Raw genomic sequence first — 25509 nt, 5'->3', positions numbered from 1 at the left:
CCTCTTTTTTCCCTCCGGAAGTGGCTGGTGATTGGAGGGAGGCTGCTTCCTACTGGCTGGCACGCCCAGGGCCCCGCTGCGAGGCGACCAGTGGGAGCGGCGGGAGGCTCCTGCCGCCGGAAGTGCGTTTTAACGGGCTCCTTCGGGGTCCGTCCCGCCGAGCGGGGCAGGGACGTGGGCCGCGGGCCGCGCCGGGCCCCGCTGGAGGGAGCCGCCCGCGCCCGGCAGGGGGAGTCGCCGGACCCGCCTGGCGCCGGGGCCGGGGCCGCTCCGTAGGAGCCGCCGCGCCCGGGGAGTGCCCTGGACAGCGCCCCCCTGCGCCGCGGGCGGCCGGGCGCCTCCCGGGCCCGCCCCGCGCGCCATGTCCGGGCCGCCGCTGGGGGCGCCGCAGAGCCCCGAGGAAGGGCCCGGCAGCGCCGCGCAGTGGTGAGTATCCGCCCCCCAGGGGGTCCCGGCCGGGCCGCCCGCAGGGCAGCGCGGGGCTGTGCCCGGGGAAGGGCCCGCGGGCTGGATCCTCTCGGCAGGGCGGCCCCGCCGCTGCCCCCGGGCCGGGCCGCTTCCCGAGCTGGGGAGGGGCTCGGAGGCTGCCCCGGGCCTGGAGGCGGCAGCCACGGCAGGGGAGGGCACCAGCGAGCTGGTCTGGCCTGCCGCTGAGCTAGGGCCGCCCCGCAGCGGGAGCAGGACCCCGAGGCCCTGGGGGGCTGTGGTTTGTCACTGGGGCGAACCCAGCTTCGGGGCTCCCAGGCACCCTCAAAGCACAGTGTGAAGCCGGGTAAGTAGCAGGCATCGTTAGGCTCATGGAGGGTTACGAGGACAGGGGGAGACATTTGCGCTGGATCCTGGAAGGGAATGGGAATCGGATTCGGGTCGGGAAGGATGGGGCAGAGGGGGTGTAACCGACTTTCCCTGCTCTGCCCCAATGCTGGATTGGCGCGTGGTATGTTTTCTGTCCGTTCCGCTACCTAGGAATAGCAGAGAGCGTGTGCGCCCACTTGTGTTACACAGATATGGACAAGACCTGGTCCTGCCTTCATGGTTGAAGAGAGCACATTATTCCCTTGTAAACCTGTGTTTTGCTTTTGATTTGGCAACTTTTTCTAGTGGCCAGAGTTGCTTTATCAAAGGAAAACTTCCTTAATTTTGGGAGCCAGTTTATGGTTCCCTGCTCTAGGTCAGTCCCTTAAAGACATCGTGGGCATGGTGCATCAGTCTCAGAAGACCTGCTCTGTATATAGGCAACTATTTTCCTGAAAGACTGAGTGGGATCTAAGCCAATAGTGTCAAACTAGATAAAGGCTGTCCCAAAGTCTTAAGGGAGCAGCCATCAGTGAGGAGGAGGGCAAGCACTGCTTTCACTCCTTCTCCCATGAACATCACACAGAATAGGTCTGTGCCACTTTCAGGTTTCTCCCAATAAAAGGTATAGAAGGGTCTCTTCTTATGCAGACAGGACTGGCTGCAGGTCTATTCCCAGGGAAGGGTACGGGTAGTGGGTCTATAGGTGCAGTAAATCCCTCTCAGTTGGCCAAAGATGGTTTCTCCCAGGAGCATGATTCAGAGCAAGACTTTCCCTTTTTACACCTCTGAGATGGAGAGGTCTTGTACTCCATACTGGATACTAATATAGAGAAGGGCAGTTACTGGTTCCCACTTGAGCCTTTTTTGTCAGTCAGTATCTTTGCAGGTATGGGTTAAGAACCTTTTAAAGGGAGCAAGCCAAATCTAATCAGTGCAATATAATAATTGTAATCTAAACAGTCCTTAGAAATAGCTTATCACTGTCAATAACTAAGCCAGGACCATTGTGCTTAGTTTGTCTTCTAGGTAGCTCCTTGTTAGAGGAGTGCCTAACGATTCAGTTCTATGAGAGGAGAGCTGCAATGCTGTTGTGACTGAGTGACATATAGCTTCTGAGTCACCGAATCCCTATCCTACAGGTTACAGAAAGATCTGGGATGCACTGATCTCTCCAGTAAGCTAAGTTTACCTACTTCCCGCTAATTGCAGTTCTAGCCTTCAACATTGTTGTGTTTCTTTCTCTCTCCCAAGAGGTAACTGAGGAAACTCCATGATGTCTAAAATACATTTAAAAAAATGGAGAAAACACATTAGGTCTTGTTCTTGCATCAACTGTTTCACTGAAAACAGTGAGGAGGAGCTCTCTTGCTCATAATCAGGTTCTGACTGTGAATCAGGACAGGTTGTTTCCTATGGAACTCTTATGGAACAGGAGAAGTCTATCAAACAGATGAGTTTGGAAAATGGTAAGCTGGAATACACTTTAGAGTTGTAACTATTCACAAAAAAACATTCTTTGTCTAGTCCTAGACCTCCAAATATCCAGAAAAGCAACTAACTGTGAAAACAGAGCTTACTTATTGAATCTTGAGTCTGTTGAAAACGCCCTACAGTCTGAATGATACCTGGACTCTATTTGTTCTTAATCATGACTGTGAAATCTGAAGTTCTTCACACCCTCTGAGATTTAGAAATTAGATTGCTGTGTAGTATCAAGATTTAAAGTGGACATGGAATTGCAGCAATGGCTTCATAGGCTTTTTTATTTCATAGAATCATAGAATATCAGGGTTGGAAGGGACCTCAGGAGGTCATCTAGTCCAACCCCCTGCTCAAAGCAGGACCAATCCCCAACTAAATCATCCCAGCCAGGGCTTTGTCAAGCCTGACCTTAAAAACTTCTAAGGAAGGAGATTCCACCACCTCCCTAGGTAACGCATTCCAATGTTTCACCACCCTCCTAGTGAAAAAGTTTTTCCTAATATCCAACCTAAACCTCCCCCACTGCAACTTGAGACCATTACTCCTCGTTCTGTCATCAAATTAAATTTCTGTGTATCTCTAACATCTAATGTTTGATTAAGAAGATCACTGGAAATTCCTGTGATTGGCGCAGCTCTAGTTCAGAAGTTAACATAGTTATTCTTGTTCTCCTTGAAAAGCCACCAATTCTACAAGCCTTGACTACCCAAAGTTAGAAGACGTTCTCGTCCTCACAATCCTGAAAAAGAAAAGGATTTGTTATGCTTCTCCCAGAACCATCTGGTAAAGCCAAAGCCCTGTGTACTCTAGAGAAAGCTGGAGGTTTTCAAGAACAAGCCGGACCTAAATTCTGGAGAAAGACCCCTAGCTCCTGTAGCCTCCACTGCAGTTTCTGGTTTTTTTTTTCTAGGTTTAATTGTCAAAAATATGCAGTTAATTTCCTTGTGGAGTTTGTTTTTTATATTCAATTTATTTTACTCTTGCCACACACTTCCAATTTACAATATGCATTAGATTGTCATCTTTAGGTTTCAGAGTTAACCTGTTAAGAGAATGGGGCCTGAATCATGGTGTCGTCACAAATTTGTAGCGAGTCAGCTGTCCACTAGTGGATTTAATCACACTGACGTTCACAAAATGAACAATTTGATGACTGTGGTTAAAGGCACACTAAAAGGTAGCTAAAAGATAAGGAGGGAAACTGACGGTGTCCTCTTGCTTCTTTAAGGTATCCTGCAGGACTGAAATGGTATTGGGTTTTGCTTGTTTTGAAATTTTTCCTCTTCAGAGAGAGATGCATGTACTTTTTTTTCTTCTTTATGTCTTTCACATTAGAAATTCAGGACTTGCCTTTTGTAATAGCATAGAGAGCTGGTAAAACTATAGTGGAGATCCCATGCTAGTTAACCCTGACTCAGGGGAATATTATTTTTGTTCAAACGGAGATGGGAGAGGGAAATAACTATTGAACTAACACCTGTTAACATACATGCTTGGATAAACATTTGGGAGAACAGGTTCTTAAGGATTCAACACCCTTCCCCTTCAGTTAATAGCTGAGAAAGTTCACAATATGTGACCTCTCGGGCACACCAGATTTGACATTCCTGATTATTCTAAGGTAAGAAAGAATCAGGATTTAAAAAAATATATATATTTATTTATTTTGATATGGAGATCCTCAGACTGCCTTTCTATATCAAAAACAACAAAAAGCATTAAAAAATGGCCCAAACTCAGATTTTTTTCTGCTTTTGCAGTTCACTTTTGACCCTGTTCAAGCATTTTCTGCTGCCTTCCCACCACTCCCATTTCTGAACAGGAAGTTTAAAAAAATTGTCATGCGTATTGTCACACCTGGACAAAAAAAACTCTGGCTCTTAAGTTCAGTAAAGGTAGCATCCCTATATCAGTTTCCTTTATCTGTCACGTGCTGAAAAAAGGTAGGACACTTACACCTGGGCTCTCTTCCTAAATTTCATACTGAAGAAATTGGACGGATCATTCTAGAGAAGATTTCAACCATTTTATCACTGCTTCTCTTCCTGGAAATTCATCACCTTCATGTTCTATTCGAGAGTTTGGCTTATATTCAAGATTTAGTGCTTTGTCAAGAGTCATGACCCCAGGGGGAAAATAGACACCCTATAATTACAGTAAAACGGCAGTGAGAGATTGGGATGGCTTATTGAAGAACTAGGGAAAGTTTCTATTAAAATTTCATTTTATTTTATATTTTTAAAAAGCGAGGGGAGTGAAATGTAGAAAAACACAAAAATCTGAAACTGTTAAACTCATTTTAAGGATTTGTTTATCAACAATGTCACCAAGGAGCGTAAAACTAAAATTAGTAACTGGAGGTGGGTCCTCTTTTTTGTTCCTTTATCAGTGCCAGAGCTGTTAAGTTCTGCTTGAATGATAGGAGGAGTTTACCCATAATTCTTTACTAAAGGAGTTAAGCTTCATTTTAAAAAATAGATGCCATTTACTCACATGTGAGTGGACTGACTGGTGACTCATCGTTCCATTTAAATATACAAAATAATTCATAATCATATTCTCTAAAGGAAAAGAGATCTGCAATGTGGAGAAAAAATGGCTTATAACTCTCTCTGCTCCACCCACTTTATGATGTGTAAAGAAAGGTTGAGACTTTAAAAAATTCAAATTATTATTATTATTTTTTAAAAAACATTTGAAATGTCAGTCCAGGTCTTTCCTAGTTTTGCTAAAAGACTCATCAGTGATCTCCAGTGTATATGATGAGCTTTCTCAACCATTAAATGAAGCAAGAGAAGTGTCACATCTTAACAAAGACTGCTTTTTCTCCTAATTGTTTAGTGTATGTTTGAATTAAACAGATGTAAACAAAACAGAACTTTTAAACTGTCTGACTAAAAATTCCTTTCCTTCCCCATTGTTCAGCTTTCAGTGTCTTGTAATGCTACAACTTGTTAGTCCTCCTTAGCTAATTGTCCATAAGACAAGTGTACCTCTACAGCACAAGCTTGGAATTGTCTAGAAAACAGTATCTGTTGGTGAAGCTTACCTTTTGCCTTCCTCTTACACAGAGTTCCACAGGTATAATTAGGGGTATGGCGCAAACACCTGTTCACTTCTTTCTGTCCAGCAGATATGGAGAGTCCAGAGCATACTCGCTATCTTTAATGCCTCTATCATCTGTTTCTTCCTTTGTTCGTGATCATTTGAGTGATTAAAAACAAAAAAACAAAGCCATAACTCCTTTCTGGGGTGGAGGAAGGAGGAGCATGCTTATCATGGAGTTCATTCTTATTCCTTTCCTATTTTCATTAATAGTCACTTTGGGAGTGGGTTGGGGTGCCTGTGGACTCCACAGGAGATGTGCAGAGCCCCAGATATTTAGCAGTTCCATGGCTAGGGAATTTTCTGCAAATTCTGCTCCTGGCTGCAGAATCTAAGCTTTTATGTCTAAAAGAAGAAAATTTCTAGACCATGTGGTTATGAAAGAAATCTTCAAAATATGAACCATGTGTTACAGACCTGCGTGTGACCCACAAGTCAGGTGCTGTCTTCCTGAGTCTGCATGAACAATAGCTTTGGGAGGTGTAAAGTAAACATTCATCTCAATAGGATGTTTTATTCTGAAACATGACAGCTATTTAAGTGTCCACATTAATTGTTTCACTGGGATCATTTAAGCAAAAACACTTAGCTGAAGTACTTACCCATATCTTCTGGTGCCAAAACTCCCATCTGTGTCCTACTCAGCTCATAAAACCTCCATTTTCCACTCACAACTTCCACACTGCAAATATGGGTTGTCAATACAAAAGTATGTGGAATATTGAAAATGAAAACATGGGGGAAATGTTAAATATTTATTTATTTATTTATTTATTTAAATGAAGGTGCTGCAGAGATTTCTACCTGCTGTACTGGAGTGCAACATTTAGACTCTGGCAAAGTGAACATAAAATATGCTTGGAAATGAGGTTTCATATCAAAGTGCTGGAGCAGAGAGCTTAACTTTCTAGATTTCAGAGCGAGGAAAGCTCTACAGGGTAAAACCATCCGGACAATACCATGGTGATGATGTATTGCACCAACCACCAGTGGGGAGCCTGACCTCTTTAGCTGTGGCAGGAAATTGTCCTACTCTGAGAGTGGAGCATCCAGTATTGGATCACCCCAGTGGCTCTATATTCACTCTGAAAGGACGATATGTTGGCAGACTTCTTGAGCAGATGCTACAGTTGGAAGCATGAATGATCCCTCAAAGACTCATCCTTTTCCACAAGGGCTGGAAGGCCCGGGTAGATTGCTCACTTACCAGAGACAGAATTACTACATACTTCCAGATGTTCTTAAGAGCAAGCTGGACTCAGCATTGCTGATGGAGGCCCTTCATCTTCAGTGGGGTCAGTAGTTCTTCTGTGCATGTCCCATGATGCTATTGAAGCAGAAAGTCAAATGGAACAGAACCAAGATGCTGTTTATAACCCCAGCCTGGATTTCTTCGCAGTTTTGGTTCTCAAAACTTCCAGAACTGATATCAGAACCATAAAACCTACTTCCCAGTTCATTGACTCTCTCATGTTGTGGACTTGGACTGTCAACTCTGATTGAAACAGTCAAAACTCATTGAGATCAATCAGGTTCCGTATGGCTGCCATCTTGGCTTTCAGCCCTCCAGTGTGCTGACAGTCTACATTTACCCTTCAGTAACCAAGTTACAGAACAGTTGCTCCATGTGTTCCCTCTGGTTTATGAGCCCCTTCTACGACTGGATTTAAATATTTTTCTCACAATGATCATGGGGCCTCTGTTTGCACCTTTATCAGGTTATTTTCTGTGTCATCTCCCTGAAGGTGGAATTAATCATAGCTATAACATAAACCCAGAGAGTTAGTTGAGATTCGGACTTGAGGACTGACCCTCCCTACACCATGTTCCATAAGGTGAAGGTGCTTCTGGATCCTCACTCCAAATATGTAAAATGGCTCTGATTCTAACTCCATCAAGCATTTAGTCTGCCATGATGTTTCCTCAAGTCTTGTTCACACACAAGGAGGTCAAGCTTTTAAATAACTTAAGGCCCCCTCGACATTTACATAAACTAATCTGTAAGTTCCCCCAGCCTTTTCGTGCTCTCTGAGGGGTTGAGACCAGGAGTCAGTATGTCTCAGCCCAAATGGAGCAGACTATGTTTTTGTAGTGATTTGTCTGCAGCGTTTCTCATACTGGGGAGTTGTAGTATTCCACCTTCGTTTCTGTGCTTCCTTGAGAGGTTACTCCTGGGGACATTCTGAGCATCTGCGGACATGCAGAATTCATGTCTTGCATAATTTTGTATTTTCCCGCATAAAAAACATTTTGCCTTAGAAGTGCTGAAGTTCTGCCCTTTGCCCATTAGGGGCTGCTGTGGCGCTAGAACAGCCAGCGTGAAGACAGCTGGCTGGTGTGGTGCCACAGTGGCCTCTTGTGGGCAAAAGGTGGAACTGCAGCACTTCTTAGGCAAAATGTTTTTATGCTGAAAAATACAAAAATCCATGCCCAGTGCTGCAAATTCCCCTAGGAGTAGAAGTTTATCACAGCACCCTGCCTGCAGAACCAGGTTAGGTCAAAGTGGAGCACATAGGGCTGTTGGGGTCACAGACGGGTTCAGAATGGCTAGTGGAGGGGACAGACTGGAGCATGGGCTCAGGAGCTAGTGGGGTGACATTGCTGAGCCTGGGGATGGGAGAGGAGGGGCTGCAGAGACCCATTGGGATGAGGGGTGCGGGGACAGGGGCAGACATGCCTGACTGAATGGGAGAGGCTTGGGGTCAGCCACGGTCTGCATGGGGGAGGCGTCCCAGCACCCTAACAATCCCCTCTCCCAAAAGAAAAACCTCCCATCCACACCCAACATCCTCCAGGTTCACTCCTAGGCTCCTTCCCTCTCCCTCATCTCCTCCATTATCCCTGACTTCACCAAGCCTTTGCACTGCTTCTGACAGGTGCAGGAAATACAGTTCTCTATTGTAATTTAAATTAATTACACAAAGTTCTGTATTAATATGCCTAGTAAGGAATCTATTGGCTTAAAAAAAAAAAGAATCTTTTTTTGGGGGGGAGGGGTCTGTATTGTTACAGACATACTTGCTGACAGATATTTTGAAATAAATTACCAAAATAATTTATGACATGATTATATTGTGTAATTTCGACAAACAAAATTTGTAGAATTTTTCAGAATTTTCAAATATTGTGTGCATTTTTAATTTTTTGGTGCAGAATTTTTAATATTTTGGCGCAGAATTCCCCCAGAAGTAAGAGATGGGTGGCTGGAGAGCAGTGGCTGCTGGCTGGGTGCCCAGCTCTGAAGGCAGTGCTGCTGCCAGCAGCAGCAGCAGCAGAGAAATACAGATGGCAATACCATAGCATGCCACCCTTATTTCTGCACTGCCGCTGGAATTGGTGCTGCTCTCAGAGCTGGGTGCCCCTCCAGCAGCCGCCACTCTCTGCTCTACCTTTACAGCTGAGCGGCCAGAGACCAGATTTCATGGGGGAGACCAGATTTCACGGTCTGTAACACAATTTTCATGGCTGCGAATTTGGTAGACCCCTGTGTATATGTGGTGGTTATTACAATCAGGCAGGTGTTCCGGGGAAACTGAGCCCTGTGGCTGCAGGAGCAGTAAATACCCTCTAGTGAGAACTGGTGGATCTGGCTAAATGAGAGAATAAGTTATCAAATAGACAAGTCTGTCTTTCTTTGTAGCTTTCCCCACTTAAGGACGCATGTGCAGGCAGGGAGCCAGCAGTTACCTCTCCTCCCTGCGTGAATGTTAACAACCTGCTTCTTGCTTCTCTTCTCTCCAGAGTTCTGGAGGTATGAAGCATAGAAAGAGGAGTGGATATCTCATCTTCTCTTTTTACATTCAGCGTCATGCTCTTTCCCCCACAGTGCTCCAGTTTTTTGGTGGATGGGGATGTGGAGAGGAAGTGGTAAATGTAAGAGCAGTAGACTGGTCGTGAGATGTCTTCTCCCAGGAACAGTGAAAGGTTATACCTCAGAACGAGGGGTCTTATAGGCAGAGGAGGAAGATATTTTGGGGTTTTTGATTTTTAGCTGAGTAGCAGGGAATGACATTCTTCTCTAGTATATAATAATTAGGTGTGAGTACAGACTAAGTGACAATGTTCTGTAACAGCCGACGCAGTGATGTGTATCACTAGAGAAGCATAAGTTTTCCCCTTGAAATTACTGAAGACTATCTGTTATTTTCTGTAGTTATCTAGCTTCCAAGATAAGACTATGGTATGTGTACAATCATTGGTGCATATTAATCAAAATATCTGTGTTCTGATCATTTACACTACTCTTTTCTTCTTCCTCTTCTTTTGTTTTTTAAGCATTGCAGGCTGTATGTACCAAGTAGTTCAGACGACTGGGCCGGATGGAAAAAACCTTCTGAAGTTGCTTCCAATCTCTAAATCGTCTGGAAATTTTATGCCACTAGTTCAGTCATCAGTTGTGCCTGATACTGCTAAAGGGAATGTATCAAGTCCAGTTCATTTTACTTTTAAGACACAGATTGCCAATAGCACCACATCTTCATCTGTCAAGATACCTGTTTTTAAGTCCACTAATCCTGGAAAGATCATTCTTACAAGGACATTGGATAAACAGGAAAATGTTAGCGTGATCCCTGAAAAAGAGAGCTTGACTACAAAACCAGTTTCTAATGTTCAGAGTAATTCTGTTTCAGTTGATAGATTGTCTTTGCAAAATGTTGCTGTGTCAACTTCATCTAACCAGAGTAATACAGCATATGTGTTAGTCAACACAAAAAGTCTTCCAGTGACTGTGAAGTCTCCTGTGCTGCCTTCTGGGCATCACCTACAGATACCAGCTCATGCAGAAGTGAAATCTGTCCCAGCTTCTTCTTTACCACCTACAGTACAGCAGAAAATACTTGCAGCTGCAGCTACAAATGCCTCTGGAGCAGCCGAAGCCACAAAAACACCAACTGTTATTTATGTGTCACCAGTAAATACAGTGAAAACAGTCGTTCCCAAGCGCTTGCAAACCATTTGCCCAAAACCTGTCACAGAAGTTTCAGAACCAGTAATAATGACAACTACACAAACAACAGTAAAGAGTTCTGTTCCACCGGTGGGAACTTCTGATGGCCAACAGCGCCAGCAGACTCCGATGAAATGGGTCGTGCAAGAAAATTCCCAGGCATCAATACCTTACCTTGTTCCTGTGAAGTCATCAAATAACATGGCTTCAAAGATCTTGAAAACCTTGGCAGATATGAAGAACGTAGAAAAAAATTCTGCAAATATTTTACCAATCTGTTCTAACAGCGCTAGTGGAAGCCAGACAATCACTCCCATTAAAGATAATGCTCTGGTGATGTACAATGGGAAAGTGTATTTACTGACTAAAAGAGGGTCTGATGTTCTGTCAGCCCAAATTGACCAACAAGCCTCTCCAGGTACTGATGCTTCTTTTAAAAAGGACACATCTCAGCTGATCACCAATAAGGTGGTAAATCTAGTGTTGTCAAAAAATAAAGGTATGACACTTACCAAAAAGGGTCCAAAGCCAAGTGTAAATACAGAGCTTGTTTCACAGCCTGATTTAAGAAAGAACTTAAAACCTGCACCCACTCTACTTGCAACACCAAGTGTGAATCAGCATATTATTACTACAAACCAGTGCAGGCCTTTGTCCTCAACAGGGGGGATTTCAAATGAAGTGAACCCAGTTAAAAAAATGGTGATGGATGAAAACATGCATTCTAACAGCAAAGAGAAGAGTCACTCTCCCAAAGCAGCAACTGCTGTTACACCTCAATCAAAACAACATTATGCTTTCAGTGAAGAAGAACAAAAGGTAACTGTCTACAGCAAAATGTGCCCACATTTATCTATACCAAATTACTTCTACATCCTGATTCTATGTGACTGAAGCCAGTGTCATTCAAATCACGTTTTTTCTCTAAACAAGCATGCTGCCCCCCAAATGTTTCTTAATTTACCAAAAAGAAAAGTAATAAGGTTTTAATCAGTAAGAGTGCATTATGCAAATGAACAAACGTGAGAAAAGGAAAGAAAGGGAAGCTTACTTCTCTGTTAGCCAATGATTGCCATTTTTAATCTGGTACAAATTAACTAAAAACTCCTACTGAACCATACCCCTCATTCCAAGCTATGCTCCCTTTCAGGTGGAACCGAGGAGGAGCTCTCCTTCCGGAAGGAAGAGTGAGTCCGGTCCCATCAGTCTGTTTTCCTACCAGCCAAGTCCCAGCCTCTTCTGGGTATTTGGCAAAGAGGGGAATGCTTATTTGAAACTGCTTTGTGCTCACTTTGCAAGAGACAAAGACTGAACCAGCAGAGTCACTGCAGTGTGAGATAAAGGTATTTGTGCAAACCAACTGAAGCCTTGAAAGTCTTCTAAGGGGACTGGGCTAGCAGGTGCAAAAGTGGATGCCAGGCAACCATAGACTTATCTCTGATGATATCCAACTGGAGGGGAGGAAGACACAAGTAGAAAGGCCAATGATTGACTTTCATAGTTTCTTTCCGTAAGAGCTTAGTAAAACGTTAAGTTAAAAAGTCACAGTGCGTAAGTAGAAGTGAGGACTTTAATATAAAAAACATGCCCACAAAAAATAAAACCAAAAAATGGTCTGATATCCTTTTTCATAGGGTGTAGTTGGCTGCCCTCAGCCTGAGCTCTGCCGTAGTATCTTGCCCCTGGGTTCCCTACGGAAGTTCAACCCTCTGGGCAATCTCACCCCTTCTGCCAGGAGTTCAGTTCACTCCCAGGTTCTCTTTTGAGTCCAAATATCTCTAGTCCATGCTGGCTTTCCCCAGGTCTTGCCACCAGTTATTGGCTGGGAGCAGCCTTCAAGGGCCTCTTGTCCATATGAGGCTTGCAGGGTCAGTCTTCCCCCAAAGAAGAGGGTTGTGGGGTAAAGGAAAGGGCAGCCACTACCCAGGCCTGGGCTCCCCTTGCTACTGGAGCTCACTGCCAGTCCCCAGCAGCCTTTCTTCCAGGGCAAACTCCCTCCTCCCCTTCGCAGTAGTGAGCATCACTTTTTTAAGCTCCCCTTTTCCTGATGGAGCATGTTCTGTAAGTGCACCTTATTGGAACTGCCTGAGTGCAGGGATGCTCTGCCTTTCCATCAGTGGGATGGGGGCGTAACCCATCACATACCTCTCCTCTTCAAGTCCAGAAAAGTTTCTTGCTCAAGAGTTTCCACAGTCCCATCTCCCTGGGAGGGGTTGTGGGGGGGTGGAAATAGCATTTGCATGCTCTTTCCTTGTTTGGTGCTGCACCCTGAAGCTATAGGGCTGGAGTGTCAGATACCAGTGCATAATCTGGGAGGTTGAGTCCTTCATGGAGGGTAACCACTGCACGGGCACATGGTCTGTGATTAGAGAAAAGGGACTACCCAGCAGGTAATACCTGAGGAAGTACACAGCCCATTTGATAGCCACAGCTTCCTTCTCAATAATTCAGTCTCTCCCTGGGAAACAACTTCCTGCCTAAATATGAGATTGGGTATGCTTCTGGGAGAGTGCCATTCCCAGGCAAACATCGGAAGCATCTGTATAGAAAATGAACTCCCGGGTGAAGTCTGGGTTGGCAAGGACCAGCGCCTGGCTTGGTCACATCTTCAGCGTATTCAAGGTTTCATCACACTAGTCAGTGTCTTTGCCTTTTAGCAGATCGGTCAGGGGAGCTGTGATTGATGCAGGGTTGAGGATGAACCAGTGATAATATCCTATCAGGCCCAGAAAGCGCCATATCTCTCTCCTTGTGTGGAGCGTGGGGCATGAATTTATTCATGGACTTTGTCTAATAGAGGTTTCACAATGCCTCCTCTTATCTGATACCCTAAAGTAAGTTACTTCTGTCACAGCCAACTTACACTTAGATGGGTTAGCTGTGAGGTCGGCTTCCTGTAGGGACTGGCTGAACTTCTTTAAGTCAGGATCTCCCCTTCCCTTCTTCCCCCAATCCAGTGCTGCTTCCGTTGTTCTTCAGGGGTTGATGATGGCGTGGGCAGCAAGCAAGGGAGAGAAAATTTGGGGCTCTGCCCTGTTGTAGCCCTTTCTCTTGCGCAAGAATCCTTTCCCACTGATGTTCAGGAGACAGAAAGTCTGTGTGGCCAGGAACTTGTTTGTGACTGCTCTCCAGAGCATGCTGGAACAAGGCCTGGGCAAAATCATATGGTGGAATCTTGTATCTTTACATACAGCATTGCCACACATAATTTACCAGGACAATAATGATCAGCAAATCATGAGCTTTCAAATGATACCTTACACAGTATGCTTTGTACAAAATTTCTCATAGTCTTGTAAAAGGGGTGAACCTGGGGGTACAGACTGTCACAACCGCCTTCCCTTGGACTCATCCTGCTACCATCAACTGGGGGGAATCCTCCTACAGGCCCCCTCTTCTGCTGCCCATCCCTCTGTGTAGTCTCATTGCATCCAAGGGCGTTCTTTCTTCATATTCCCCTGTTGTCCCCGGGAGCAGCAGGTTATCGAGCTCTTCCCTGCGGTTCCTTCCTGGTGGGGAGTGGGTTTAAACTATGAGTGGGACCTGTGTCTGAGGTCAAGGGCTTCAGCTTAGTTTTTTGCCTCACCAGGTGGTTATTCAGTTGATACCTCATCTGAGCTTGGCCCCATGCCTTGCTGAGGTCAACCGTTCTCTATGTGGGTAGCTTGGGTTGCTGGGGTGAGGTTTGTACACGTTTTCATTGCACCAGGATGCAGCGTCTGCTCCTGGGCAAACTCCCCTGCCCCCCATGCCCCTGCGTGCAGTAGCAAACTTCACCTTTTTAAGCTTCTCCAGGAGGAGTATGTTCTGCAGATGCACATGGTGAGAGTTGGTAGTGTTTTTCCTGGAATCAATCCATGAGGGTGGAAAATGAAAATGTAGCGGACCCTTTGATTCTCTAGACCTGTGGTGAAATTATACTTATCTCTCTATGCTCTGGTAGAGGAAATCAAAGTCTTCCTACATAGCAACAAGCTGTTGACAGGAGAATGTATCAGGTATGGGGAGCGAAGGAAAGGTTTTGAAGCAAGGACAGAAGAGAAGATAACAGGACGATGCAGAGTAGCAATTACCATGTCATCCTGGGACGTGCTACCATACTAAACTAAAGTCATATTTGCTGTATGATAATTGGCTAAGTTATTTATGTCATTACCATCCCACTAAGTGCCTCATTCAAAAGAATAGCAACAGAGGACGAGGAGAGAACAATGCAATATGACGCCAGTCATACCTGTTCCCTTTGGGACAGGCAAGTGGGTAGTACAGCCCTGTTTTTTGTTCTTAACTATTTATTGCAGGGTTTTCTAGCTTGTGGATTGTGACTCACAGGGAGTTTCAGGAGAAGCAAAGGAGGGAACATGAGGCTATTCCCAGGCCTGGGAGTGTTGCAGCCCTCAGCATTTTCCTCCCATGCAGGGCTCTTGACTAGCTGTTGAGTGGAGATAAGAGCTCTGCTTAGCAGCACGGAGCAGTTACAGGCTCAGGTGGCAGGGAGAACTAGAGGCAAGAGTTGTTTCCTTCTTGCCAAGTGCATTGTGGGGAAAGAGGAGGTGCTTGGTCCCCCACAGGCAATGCCAAGCTGGGGAGGGAGAGATGACACTCACCAGCCCCTTCCCAATCCAGGTATGTAAATGTAGTGCTCTGAGGGAGAGAGATCCACTCCCTTTAGGTTATGGGGTGGGGTGAGGCAGAGAGAAACTTTGAAGGAGACAGAGTAGCAATTTTACTGGCAACAATGCTTCCCAGCCTACACTAGATACTTTTTTATACCCCTAACCCACATAATAGCCAAAAGATAATACCATGACCCAAATCCCACAATCTTCTGTACTCACAAAGGATTGTAGGATACAGTGAGTGGCAAATCAGTTTATTTGGCCATTTTGTGGTTGCAGACTAAGAAAGGCTGAGAACCTCTGGATGAGAAATTTATTATTTTAAAATATTATTTCATTTCTTTGTCTCTAGTCCCATCTTGGCATGTGCCTCCCTTCTGCCAACCTAAAGATTCACATGAGCCGGGCACACTTATGGTCATTTTATATGTATTTTAAATCACTGCTACAAATTATGGGTTTGGTTTTGGGTTTTTTAGTTCATTATGTACCTCTGCACCCAAAATGGGACTGAATTTATTTCTGTCATCTGCTTTATGGTACCCTTATGTCAGACCTTTCTCAGTTCCTGAGGCCTTTGTGGAGACCAGATAGTTTCAGATGCGTTGCTTCTTCTCTTCTTCTCTCCTCCCACATGTGCATGCTCAAACAGATGTTTGTTGTGTGACAGGGCCTGATGGTTAAGAGTGGCATCAGGTTACAACAAAATTATGTACAGAGGACTGTTAATACCAAACTTCTAGAATTATCAGTCATCTTTGAAATGTAGGCACCTGCAAACACACTGTGATCCAGGAGAGTGTCGTTGTGATGAATATTTCCTATTTAGTCATCTGTTTCTTGGTAATTCTGGGATCTTAGGTTAAGTGGCTACCTTGCCTCTCATAGCACTTTGTTAGTATAGTAGCAGGATTTGATAACTTTAATTTATATGCTGGTTTAAAATAAATAAATAAATGAACATGGCAATGAAAAGACAAATGATCATATTATAATATTATAATTTCTCCAAGTAAGCCAATATCTAAAGTTTAATGAACACTTTTTTACCAGAATGTCAATGTTTTAATGATCCCAGGTGTGTTGATGAGTGGCTGTATCTCTGTTTATATACTGTATTCTTATTATTTCAGATTCGAAATGAGAAGGTGTGCTCATCAGAAAAGGCCACTGAAATCAAACACAAAAGAGAACCCCATGGGAAACAATACCTTGAATTAAGAAAGAAATTCGGTCTTTTTAAAGAGGAGAGAGTATACCTTAATAGAATTCCCTGTGGAATTCGTCCTGCAGGATCAGAAGCAAGTGTGTGCTCCAGTAATAACGTTAAAAAGAATAATGATTCTTGGAGTACATCACCACAAGAAACGGTGATAACAACCAAGAAGCAGGACCATGGTGAAGAGGAAAAGGTATCTCAGTGTTTACGTATTTTGATGTGTATCCCTACAATAGCCTATGCTTACACTTTAAGAAGTAAAATTTCACTGCTAATTAAATTACAATTTAACACAAGTGAAATTAATGTGAGGGAAAGAGGAGACGAAATAGCATACTTAGCTGTTCAGCACTGGTTCCAGACTGTAGCTGTCATAAGTACAGGCAGTGTTGGTTGCCACTCATCTGGCATGCAGATGGCACTCAGGTTGCTAAAAACACTTCTTTTCTCCCAGATTCCTTCAAACCACCTCTCACAGCCTCCATCAGTGGTTCCTGCAGATCCTCTTTTGCTACTAACATCGTCAGAGAAGCAGCTAGAACTTCAGGCAGAGCTGTTATCTTGACAAGTTTTACGGTGTTTTTTAACTTAGTCTATGAAAATCTGGAGGTGGGAGGAAATTATTTGCTTGTAAAACTCTCCCTCAAATAGCCACCATCATAGCATCCACTTAAGTGCTTACTGAGGTCTGTGTCTCCTATGATCCAGAGCAGCCATTCAGTACCTAACAGAAGTCTTAAATCAGACAAGACATTTGCTTGTCTCCTCAAGTTGGTCCACCTAAGTTTTTGTCCTAGCAATCAGCAGTTAGTGACATGGGACAGGATGACCTTCAACAGTGGCCTACAGCAGGCCGTGCCAAACAGCTGTCAGATTGTGTAATCCCTCTGAGGAAGAGTCTTCTCTTCAAGACTGAGTATCCTGGCCCTGACCTTCAAAGAACCTAGTGTTATATTTTTAAGTTCTTTGACCTCATGGACTTTACCCTGAATTAGGTCTTCGAGAAGAAATCATTCTTTCAGATTCTTGACATATGCATTCATTATCCTTGTTTTTAAAGGATAGAACAACATGTTTACATCCAGAGGTCTCGCATTAAGTACAGTAAACCCAGATACCAGCATATTGTGTCTTGCAGACCAGTAGTGAAGTCTGCTTCTTTCAGAGATAGGGAATATCCAGCTGGAATCAAGAGTCTTCTCTCCTTAGGAGGTAGGGTGTCAGTGGTGTTGGGCAAAGTGAGAGAATTGTCTCTCTCCTTGAGGGTTAGCCCATAATCCTGTTAGACAAGTGTTTCTTGTGTTGTGGAGACGGAAATATCCCAGAATTCCAGCCCTCCTCCTTCCCACCCTTTTTACTCTGACAACTGTTTTCTCACATTCATGATCCCTCATCAAAGAAATCATATCATCAACAGATTGCATCATCTAATCAGTGTTGGAGCCTTTTTTCTGTTCCCATCAGGCCAGTTGCTATAAAGAGTCAACTCAGTTTAAATTATGGTCTCCCTTCCTCCCCAAAATCCAGAGCAGTCAGATCCTTCTTGGATACATTTTGTGAAAATTCAGCCACTTCCAGAAGTTCAAGATGGAGTATCTCTCTCCACTCTATTCTGGCAGCTAGGGACTAAGAAGATTTCTTTGCCTTAGCTGATCTCAGGGTTGCCCAATGTGTCCATTGCCCACATGCATCAGGAGTTTGTTCCCAGGAAAGCTCACTTCACTCCAGTCCAAATCCTTGCCTTTTGGTCTGACATCCAAATACATGTGCCTTTACCAGGATGATTGTTGTTTATTGCCAAAGCTATAAGAAAAGCAGGCCTGTGTTGTTGGCTCATTCAAACAAAAACCATGTCTGAAGCCACGTGAGTGGTATTACAGATCTGAAACAAAGGAGCATAAAGAGCCACAGACTCTTGAGAGGCTCTACCACTGGGCAGAGTAGAACTGAGGTTAATCAAGACGTCACGTGTCCTCTGACAACTCAGCCAATAAGCTGACAAGGCTTAATTTTGATAGGAGTCAGACACCTAACCATAGACTCTTTTACAAATCCTATTAGACACCTTCTGTATCTCTAGGCGCTTCATTTCCTTTGTACATCTGGCTCTTTAGGAGCCTAAGTTTCACTTGAAATAAACAGGATTTAGGCTTCTAAGTCTTGTAGGCTCTTTTGACTATTTTATCTCTGGTCTTGATGTAAACATTTCAAGTGATGGAGAATTTACCATATTCCTTGGTAACCTGTTCAATGTTCAGTTACTCACTGTTCAAAATTTGCATCTTGTTTCCAGTCTGAACTTCGTTGACTTCAACGTCCATCAACTGGGTCATTTTAAGCCTTTACTAGATTAAGGAGCCCTCTGACATCAAATATTTTCTCCCTGTGTGGGTAACTATAGACCATGGTCAAGTTGCTTCTTAACCTTTCCATCAATAAGAAAAATAGTTGAGTTTATTTTAGTCTCATTGTAAGGCTTATTTTCCACATCTCCCATTATTCTGCTGCTCTTCTGTAAATCCTCTCCAGTTTTCAACTTCTTTTTTTTTAAAGTGTGAGTCCCTGAACTAGACACACTATTCCAGTAGTTGCCTTACCAATGCCATATACATCTCCCTCCTCCTTCTTGATGTTCCTCTGTCTGTACCCCAATTAAAATGTTAGCCCTTTTTGCTAAAGCATCACACAATCTGCAGATTAGGGAAGATCAAGCTGTGTTCCTCAAGTGCAGGACAATATCTTCACAACCACAAGAGCTAGAAACTTAATTTTAAATGAAAGCTTAAATTCTTCAGAAACTGTTTGACTGAAATCCAGATGTGATGTATCTACTTTGTCCCTTCATTCACTTATTTCGTACATCTAGTTAAAAAACAAGAACAAAAAGCAATGAAGTTTGTCTGGAAAGATCTGTTCTTTATAAACCCATTCTGCTTGTTGCTCTTGCTTCTGTCATCTTTCATTAATACCACCCTCCCCTTCAGTATTTGTTCCATTATTTTATTAAGGATAGGAATTAGATCTAAGGAGTAGTAGTTGCTACTACTTTGCCTTTTGAAGACTAGTGCTTTGTTGGCTTTTCCCTGTTGTTCTGGCACTCTTATTTCTTCTGAGAAATAATTGCAGTGGTACAGTAACTTTTATTGTATTGTAGAACTATCATTAAGATGCACAGAAGTAAGAGTCCTTTTATGCATCTAAGAAGGCAGTATCCAACTCCATATTGTTCAAAGTCTGACACCAAATATTTCCACACTACCCAATCAAAAGCTTTCTCATGATATAATAATAATATCAGACGCCAGCTCTCCCTGATTTTCAGTAATTATCTGGATTTTTAATGCAATTATTAAATTACTAATTCAGGCTTCAATCTACTGATTTTGCAAGCCTGCACATTTTACATATATAAAGTGTGTGTGTGTGAAAGAGAGAGAGAGAGAGACTCACTCACCACCACTCAGGTTTGAACACAGCAATTAGTGCTGCAGCCACAGGGGGCATTCTTCTCCATTGCCCAGGGAGGTCTAGGCCCAGGACTGGCCAAGATAATTAAGGACCCTAGGCAGGATAGGAGGGCAGCTTTCCTAGGGTGGGTCCTCCCCTTCTTTTTGTTTGGGATAGGGGAACACAAGAGTGCATTGGTTGAGCCTCCTCAGTGGCCATAGAGGAGAGGAGGGGAGGGGGAAGAGAGAGGTCCAAGCAACCTCCCCAATTTTTTTTCATAAACATCTTTAAAAGTCTCAGAGCAAGGCTGGCAACTCTGTGATAGCCAAGAATTCTCCTTTGATTAGGCAAAGTGGGTAGCTCCCAGTACACATCCAACGTTGTTAGATGTCCTGTCTTGGAGGAAGCCTGTCGTGTGTGTGTGTGTGTGTAATATATATCATGTTATAGTTGCTGAAACCTTGGTCGGTATGTTTACATCATGGTTTAACAGGGAAATAGGTCAACAGGATGATCCAAAAATATATTCTCCCTGGATTTGGGAGAACTACTCTGGTTGCCTCTTTCATTGATACTGAAAGCTTTATCCCAAATGTTAAAATGTCCATAAGTGGGCCTATTCACACTCATTTGATGAAGCTCCATTGATAACTTAAGATGTGGAAAGCGTCCAGTGGAGGGCAACAAAAATGATTAGGGGACTGGAACACATGACTTATGAGGAGAGGCTGAGGGAAATGGGATTGTTTAGTCTGTGGGAAGAGAAGAATGAGGGGGGATTTGATAGCTGCTTTCAACTACCTGAAAGGGGGTTCCAAAGAGGATGGATCTAGACTGTTCTCAGTGGTAGCAGATGACAGAACGAGGAGTAATGGTCTCAAGTTGCAGTGGGGGAGGTTTAGGTTGGATATTAGGAAAAACTTTTTCACTAGGAGGGTGGTGAAACGCTGGAATGCATTACCTAGGGAGGTGGTGGAATCTCCTTCCTTAGAAATTTTTAAGGTCAGGCTTGACAAAGCCCTGGCTGGGATGATTTAGTTGGGGATAGGTCCTGCTTTGAGCAGGGGGTTGGACTAGATGACCTCCTGAGGTCCCTTCCAACCCTGATTTTCTATGTGCATTGAGGTCCTTTTTGTGGACCATGGAAGTTTTGCCATTGACTCCAGTGGAAGTAGAAACTTGGGGAGGGTTTTCTTTCTTCAAAAAATATAGGAAATTCCATTAAAAATGTGTTAAGGTATCACAGTAAAGCACTTGAAATCCAGGAAACACCAAAGCTGAGTTTACCCATGAAACCTGAACTCTGTCCCCTTGTGGGTCTTCCTTATAATACAGTCTTCAATGATGTGATTACAAACCAGTAATTTGACAGGACCCCTGCCCCATTCAGGTATGAATACTGGATGATGAGCAGTGAATTACACACAGTGGTAACATTTAATTAATTGCAGTGTGACAAAGTTCTTCCTCTGCTTTGGTGGGTTCTGCGCTTATTGGCAGATTTGCTTGCCTCAGAGATTCACAGCAGCCCTCAGTTTGGTCACTTTTGCTTGTGGCTCAAAGCCGCTGTTCACTCAGCTAACCTCATCACTGGCCAGCATGGGGAAAAAGGAGGAGAACAATCCCCGCAGTCTCTGCTGATCCACCTAGTGGGTCGGGGGGACAGGCCAGAGACTTTCCCCTCAGATGGGACCCACAGTCCAGGTCAACTCCTCTTGTATCCAGTGGGGAGTGGGGGTTATGAGAGGAACCCAGGCCCGCCCTCTACTCCGGGTCCCAGCCCAGGGCCCTCTGGATCACAGCTGTCTACAGTGTTTCGTGTAACACCTGTGTGACAGCTACAACTCCCTGGGCTACTTCCCCAATGGACTCCTCCAACACCTTCTTTATCCTCACCACAGGACCTTCCTCCTGATGCCAGATAACATTTGTACTCCTCAGTCCTCTAGCAGCACGCCCTCTCACTCTCAGCTCCTTGCGCACCCCTCCCTGACTGAAGTGAGGTCCTTTTTAAACTAGGTGCCCTGATTAGCCTGCCTGTCTTAATTGATTCTAGCAGCTTCTTAATTGGCTCTAGGTGTCCTAATTAGCCTGCTTGCCTTAATTGGTTCCAGCAAGTTCCTGATTGTTCTGGAACTGCCCCTGTTACCTTATCCAGGGGAAAGGGAACTGCTTAATCTGGGGCTAATGTAGCTGCCTTCTGTCACTCTCCTGTAGCCATCTGCTCCGACCTTGTCACTGCCGGTTTACATACTTTTTAATATTTATTTGCTAAAGGGTAACCTTAACTTTGGAGCATATTGCATCAAACAGTTTTTAAAATTATTTCAGCACAGTAACCTTAGATAACTACAACAAACAGTTGTTAGTATGTGCTTAATTTACCTTGATGATAAAACCATTGAAATGATATACAATTTAATGTAAACACTTTTTTTTTCTTGATATACAGATAATTTTGGACCTGGAACAGGATTTGACTAAAAAAAGAAAAGCAAAACTCTCACCAGTGCCAGAAAATGGAAAGAGAAGGAAAATGACGGTCAAATCAGCCATAAATCCAAGCGTGGAAAACAACAGCACCGGTTCTGTAATACTTAACAAGCGTATTTCATCCACACCAGTCTTATCACAGCAGAAAAATTCCACAGGCTCTATCGGATCTTCTCTAGGGAGGAACTCTGAGCAAGACCCATGTGTTCAAGATAACCAAGTTCAAGACACCTGCTGTTCAGCTTTAGTTTTTTCTGAAGATGATGTTTCGACTAGTGAAAGTTCCTTTCGAGAAGATGCTTTCCCTTTGACTCCACCAGACTTGGATGAAACAATCAGGGATGAAAAAATAAAACGACTGAAACGGCTATTAAGAGAACGAGAGGCAGCACTGGAAGAAATTCGTAAAAAGATGCAGCAGACCTGAAAAATCTAACTAGTAATCTGGACTGTATTCATTCTGACTCCCTTGACATTGGTGATTCAAACAAGAGATTAATTTGGTTCAATGCCGCTGAACGTTTAAAATGAACATATAATCTAATTTTCTGGTATTCACAGGACATTAATGGGAGCTAAAATGCATGTATATAGAGGAGAGTAGATTCCAGGAATAAGGAACGTAAGAACTGGGTTGTCCAGAATTCTACTTTTGGGGAGCCCATGTGTGTCAAAGAATTTAGTGTGCAGAAGATATGCTACTTTAATTTTCAGTGCGGTGTATTCTCTAGCCTTTAGAGTGAGAGCTTTCTGTACTAGTGCTAGAAAATTCTCGTGCTTTGGAATTTCAAGACCTGTTTTTTGGAAATGAAATGTGAATTGCAAACCTCAACTGTAGATTTTTTTTTATTATTATTTTTAGTGCATGCTGACTTGTGAATTACAGGAAATAAACTATAACATTACATTGTTTCAAAACTTTAGTGGTTAGTGTTTAAATAAAGATGATTTGATCTGGGCATTAGATTTTATACAATAAAAATTGTACAACAAAAAAGGGGGTGATTTTATTTATGGAGACCATTGTACATGTCTGAAGAAAGAGCAAGATATAGATGGCATAGCAAACTATGCTATTGGCTACTGTTGGGATTAATGCATATGCAGATCTTTTAGTGTTATTGTTATAAGAAATATAGGGCATTTGTCAGCTTGGTATCGGAGTGTCTTTTACAAGATTACATTGAGAGAGAGCATACACTTTGCTTTCTTACTGCCTGCAGTTTTCAATCTGGCCCATTATTCAGGAAATCATTTAGCACAAGGACTGTTGTAATTTCCTGCTGCCGTCCAATCCCCGCCCCATTGGGGCATGTGGAAGGAGGGGAGAAAATGTGACTCAGGTTAACCTCAGTCACAGCCCTGGGCTACGCTAGGAGTTGAGGTCAAATTTAGCAGTGTTAAATGGATTTAACCCTGCAGCCATCCACATGATGAAGCCCTTTTTTTTGATGTAAAGGGCTCTTAAAATCGATGTTCTTACTCCACCCCCGACAAGGGGATTAGCTCTGAAATCGGCCTTGCCAGGTCGAATTTGAGGTACTGTGGATGCAGTTAGACGGTATTGGCCCCCAGGAGCTATCCCAGAGTGCTCCATTGTGACTGCTCTGGACAGCACTCTCAACTCAGATGCACTGGCCAGGTAGACAGGAAAAGGCCCGCAAACTTTTGAATTTCAATTTCCTGTTTGGCCAGCATGGCAAGCTGCAGGTGAGTGCAGAGCTCATCAGCAGAGATGACCATGATGGAGTCCCAGAATCGCAAAAGAGCTCCAGCATGGACTGAACGGGAGGTACGGGATCGGATCACTGTATGGGGAGAGGAATCCATGGTATCAGAACTCCGTTCCAGTTTTCGAAATGTCAAAACATTTGTCAAAATCTCCCAGGTCATGAAGGACAGAGGCCATAACAGGGACCTGAAGCAGTGCCGCATGAAACTTAAGGAGCTGAGGCAAGCCTACCAGAAAACCAGAGAGGCAAACGGCTGCTCCGGGCCAGAGCCCCAAACATGCCGCTTCCATGATGAGCTGCATGCCATTTTAGGGGGTTCAGCCACCACTACCCCAGCCGTGTTGTTTGAGTCCTTCAATGGAGATGGAGGCAACACGGAAGCAGGTTTTGGGGATGAAGAAGATGATGATGATGAGGTTGTAGATAGCTCACAGCAAGCAAGCAGAGAAACTGGTTTTCCCGACAGCCAGGAACTGTTTCTCACGCTGGACCTGGAGCCAATACCCCCCGAACCCACCCAAGGCTGCCTCCTGGACCCGCCAGGCGGAGAAGGAACCTCTGGTGAGTGTACCTTTTAAAATACTGTACATGGTTTAAAAGCAAGCATGTTTAATGATTAATTTGCCCTGGCATTTGCGGCTCTCCTGGATGTACTCCCAAAGCCTTTGCAAAAGGTTTCTGGGGAGGGCAGCCTTATTCCGTCCACCATGGTAGGACACTTTACCACTCCAGGCCAGTAGCATGTACTTGGGAATCATTGTAGAACAAAGCATTGCAGTGAATGTTTGCTGGCATTCAAACAACATCCGTTCTTTATCTCACTGTGTTATCCTCAGGAGAGTGATATCATTCATGGTCTCCTGGTTGAAATAGGGTGCTTTTCTTAAGTGGACATTCAGAGGTGCCCGTTCCTGCTGGGCTGTTTGCCTGTGGCTGAACAGAAATGTTCCCCGCTTGTTAGCCACATGAAGGGGGGAGGGGCTAGCCATGTGGTGGGGGGAGGCAAAATGCGACCTTGGAACGAAAGCACATGTGATATGTATGTAATATTAACAGCAAGGTTTACCGTGAAAGAGTGTACCCATTGTTCTATAAAATGTGTCCGTTTAAATACCACTGTCCCTTTTTTTCTCCTCCACCACCTGCATGTGTATTAAGGATCACAGGATCTTCTGCTTCCCAGAGGCTAGTGAAGATTAGAAGGTGAAAAAAATGCACTCGTGATGAAATGTTCTCTGAGCTCATGCTGTCCTCCCACGCTGACAGAGCACAGACGAATGCATGGAGGCAGACAATGTCAGAGTGCAGGAAAGCACAAAATGACCGGGAGGAGAGGTGGCAGGCTGAAGAGAGGGCTGAAGCTGAAAGGTGGCAGTAGCGTGATGAGAGAAGGCAGGATTCAATGCTGAGGCTGCTGGAGGATCAAACTAATATGCTCCAGCATATGGTTGAGCTGCAGGAAAGGCAGCTGGAGCACAGACTGCTGCTACAGCCCCTGTGTAACCACTGCCCTCCTCCCCAAGTTCCTTAGCCTCCTCACCCAGACACCCAAGAACGCAGTGGGGGGGGCCTCCGGCCACCCAGCCACTCCACCCCAGAGGATTGCCCAAGCAACAGAAGGCTGGCATTCAATAAGTTTTAAAGTTTAAAACTTTTAAAGTGCTG

General features: G+C 44.1%; 1 protein-coding gene across 1 annotated transcript; it reads left to right on the top strand.

Annotated features, from left to right (window-relative positions):
• Positions 1-305: 305 nt before the first annotated feature.
• Positions 306-23029, top strand: LRIF1 (ligand dependent nuclear receptor interacting factor 1). Its single transcript, XM_077839274.1, has 4 exons — positions 306-426; positions 9661-11152; positions 16086-16364; positions 22071-23029. The coding sequence occupies exons 1-4, from the start codon at positions 362-364 to the stop codon at positions 22536-22538; spliced, it is 2304 nt and encodes a 767-aa protein (XP_077695400.1). The 5' UTR covers positions 306-361; the 3' UTR covers positions 22539-23029.
• Positions 23030-25509: the final 2480 nt, after the last annotated feature.

This window comes from Eretmochelys imbricata, chromosome 21, assembly GCF_965152235.1.
Source record: "Eretmochelys imbricata isolate rEreImb1 chromosome 21, rEreImb1.hap1, whole genome shotgun sequence".
Classification (NCBI taxonomy): Eukaryota; Metazoa; Chordata; order Testudines; family Cheloniidae; genus Eretmochelys; species Eretmochelys imbricata.
This window is presented reverse-complemented; position numbering and strand designations above follow the sequence as displayed.

Bases quoted from the DNA above. Each gene is read 5' to 3' on its own strand.
- LRIF1 (XM_077839274.1), top strand. From the start codon at position 362: ATGTCCGGGCCGCCGCTGGGGGCGCCGCAGAGCCCCGAGGAAGGGCCC. The intron at 11,153-16,085 runs GTAACTGTCTAC...TTATTATTTCAG, and splicing joins TCAGTGAAGAAGAACAAAAG to ATTCGAAATGAGAAGGTGTG. The intron at 16,365-22,070 runs GTATCTCAGTGT...CTTGATATACAG, and splicing joins ACCATGGTGAAGAGGAAAAG to ATAATTTTGGACCTGGAACA.